The 3,395-nt window shown below is 46.2% G+C and overlaps 1 protein-coding gene across 1 annotated transcript in view; it reads right to left on the bottom strand.

Annotated features, from left to right (window-relative positions):
* Positions 1 to 1,695: 1,695 nt before the first annotated feature.
* The window catches only part of T265_06107 (hypothetical protein), a gene marked incomplete at both ends in the record, with an annotated part of 14,564 nt that continues 12,864 nt past the window's right edge, over positions 1,696 to 3,395 (bottom strand). The window contains one exon of the mRNA XM_009171293.1: positions 1,696 to 2,211. Within this exon, the coding sequence (XP_009169557.1) occupies positions 1,696 to 2,211 (516 nt within the window). The remainder of the gene's footprint in view (positions 2,212 to 3,395) is intronic.

Here is a 3,395-nt window from a genome sequence, read left to right as displayed (position 1 = left end):
GTGCAGGTTGTAAGCGATGCGAGAAGAATGATAAAGGCTGTATTTCACCGTTGACCTCCTGTTGTAGAACCGCGCCAACTGCAGTTTGTGAGGCATCAGTAACCAGGAAAAGAGGTGTAGACGGATCAGGATTTATATGTGCCAAATTGGTTGCCTGATTTAACACTTCCTTAACCGTTTCAAATGACGCAATGGCCTCCGCTGTAAGGGTGAAATTGCGCGTTTTCAGTCTGAGTAGGTCGGTGAGCGGTTGGACAACCTCGGCACAGTTAGGGATAAAGCGACGGTAGTAATTGATAAGGCCAAGGAAACGTCTCAACTTCTTAATGCTGTTGGGAGCTGGAAAGTCGCAAATGGCGGAAACTTTAGATGGCAGAGTACGGATGCCGTCTGAGTCAACAATATGTCCTAGAATTTCTAGTGACGAAACACCAAATTGGCATTTACTACTATTGATGACTATACCATATTGCTGAAATCTTTCAAAAACTTGCTTTAAGTGAAGCACATGCTCGTCTTCTGACCGACTGGCGATAAGTACATCGTCGATATAAGCGTAGACAAAGTCTAATCCCCGTAAAACTTGATCCATGAATCGTTGAAATGTTTGAGCTGCATTTCTGAGCCCAAATGGCATACGAACGAATTCATATAGACCGAATGGAGTGGTGATAGCCGTTTTGGAAATATCGTCTGGAGCGACAGGTATCTGGTGATATGCTCTGACGAGGTCTAATTTACTGAAGACAGATTTGCCGTGAAGAGTAAGGGCAAAATCATGCAGATGCGGAATTGGGTATTTGTCCGGGATGGTGACACGATTTAGTGCACGATAATCGCCACATGGTCTCCAATCTCCCTCGGACTTTTTGGGGACCATATGCAGTGGAGATGACCAGGGGCTGCTTGATGGTCGTATGATACCCAGTTGAAGCAAATGCTGAAATTCTGTCTTGGCTATGGCAAGCTTCTCCGGAGCTAACCTCCGTGGACGGGATGCGGTGGGTGGGCCTTTTGTCGAGATATGGTGGAAAACGTCATGTTTTACGGAAGTGGTCTTGGAAGCAGGTTTCAGGATCTCTGGGAATTGGCGAAGCAGTGCTGTGTAACGGTTATCCGGCAAAGCTGGGCGGATTCCAATAGAATTAATGGATGAAGCTTTGCCATTTATGGAGAGAGTTGTCGAATTGTCAAGCAACTGCCGTCTGTGGAGATCAACCGTGAGACCAAATGACGTGAGAAAGTCCATACCAATAATGGGTTTTCTAACGTCAGCCACTGTGAAAACCCAAGGGAACTGACGACGAAGACCTAGATCGAGAGTAAGAAGCTTTTCACCATAGGTCTTAATGCTCGTACCGTTGGCTGCCTGCAGAGTATATGCCACCGGCCGTAGGTTATGCTTGCGTGTAGGAGGAATTACACTAACCTCAGCACCGGTATCAATGAGGAAACTCAAGGACGTGGAGCGGTCATACACGAAGAACAGGCGACAGGTAGAGGAACCGGTTGCAGTGGTCGCCACTACTGGCCGGCCACGGCGTTTTCCGAATTCGAAGGCTTTGTGGAGAAAGTGCGAAATCTGGTGCATCGGATAGCGCGGTCGCCGAAGCGACGGTGGTAGTAGCACTAGCCAGGTTGGTCACTGTGCTTGGGAGCACGGCTGTGGGATCGAGACCTAGAACGTCCATGTTGTTAAGGGCGACCAACGGGTCTCATGACTTCATTCGGTTGGAGGGATAACTCAGAAAATTGAGCTTTCATTGCACTGAACTCGACCTTCATGTTAGAGTGCGAAGTGGATTGTTGCTGAACGTTAGAGACCACGAATTGTCCGCAGGTTTCATGGACGCGATCAGCCACCTCGGCTAACTTCGCCAAGGAAGAACCTTGCTCGATTACGGAAATGACTTTACAAACTTCGATGTGCAGGCTTTGTTGCCAAATTTCTTTCAAAACCGCATCGTTGACCGGATGCTTACCTTGCAGGTGCATCATGTGGCGGAGATGTTGTGACGGTGTTTTATCGCCGACGTCAACACCGGAGAGAAGCTTCCGCAGATTCTGCTCACCGCTGTAAGCGGTACGAGAAATGATAGCTGCTTTGAGAGCATCGTACGGATCGGTGGACGGTCGGGTGTATATTAAATCAGAGACTTCTCGGGCAACGAAGTCTGGTAAGCATCCCACCACATAATTGCATCTGCTACTCTGCGAGGTACTGCAACGCGATTCGAAAATGGCCTCAAGTTGGGCGAACCATAGCCTCGGATGACGTGTACCGAATTCAGGCAACTAAACGTAAACCACGTTGTCTATTTCGGATGTCCGTGTCTGTTCGGAAGCCATGCTGAATGGGAAAATAAGTATAATAAAGCACGTGAGTACTTCAGAGAGAAAAAATTAAGGAATGATTCGGGCTCACCAATTATGTAGCGGACTAGGACATTATCAGCGTTTTCGGATAAATCAACAAGCAAAAGTAACCAATGCAAAATCACAAAATCACAATAGGAAAGGAATGAGTAGTCAAATGGGTACTCACGAATACGTAGGTCCAGTAGTCCACTACACCGATCCAAATGTAGTAACTGGCTGTGAAAGGAAAATATTAACTCGTCGAGATTTCAAGCAGATGGTTCCGTGTGAGTGATATATTCCACGGTAGGAAAATTGTTCACGGCTAAAAACTGTCACAGGGATTTATTGTGACGTTCAACAGTTGACACAAACACAGATTTAGTCCCACTTGTTCTGCAGTCAACAAACAGTTCAACGGGGCGTAAATACAGTCGTTCAGCAAGAAGTCAGCAGGTCGCACCGGAAAATTGGGCATTCGTAACATTAAAACAAACGTCGTGATACAATGTGAACGACAGTTACAAAGTGTGGTTTAAGTTCAGGAAGGATGGTAAATGTGACAACGGATTACAGACGCTACACTTTACCCAACAGCCAATCATGACCCAGTATCGGCCAATTGCGGGTTGCCATATGGCGCTTCCAGAAAGCACATGGATTTCCAGGTCTTCGCTGCGTACTTTTGTATGTATGACGCGTTGTAGTGTTCTTGACTTGATTTTAGGCGTTAATACACGTTGCGCACCTTTGGTGGTTGGGAGGTTCGGACCGAGAACTAATCTGAGGAGAATATTGGTAACCGTCGTTATAACTCGAGTTACACCCCTAGCAGCACAACTCGGTTATTAGTCGGTTATATGGCGGTTAAAGTCGGTTATATGACGGTTATTTAACCGTGTAGCTATCATCCAATCAACATGAAGTGTTGTTGCCACACTTTTTCACATAAGTTTTTCTTATCACACAAAGTGTTGGCATAAACCAAAAGTGCATTATTCCAATAGATTTTAAGAAACCCGTTCTGACACTTTCTT

This window comes from Opisthorchis viverrini (genome assembly GCF_000715545.1).
Source record: "Opisthorchis viverrini unplaced genomic scaffold opera_v5_120, whole genome shotgun sequence".
NCBI classification, from domain to species: Eukaryota; Metazoa; Platyhelminthes; class Trematoda; order Opisthorchiida; family Opisthorchiidae; genus Opisthorchis; species Opisthorchis viverrini.
The sequence above is the reverse complement of the archived record's forward strand: the minus strand, read 5'-3'. Positions and strand labels throughout refer to the sequence as shown.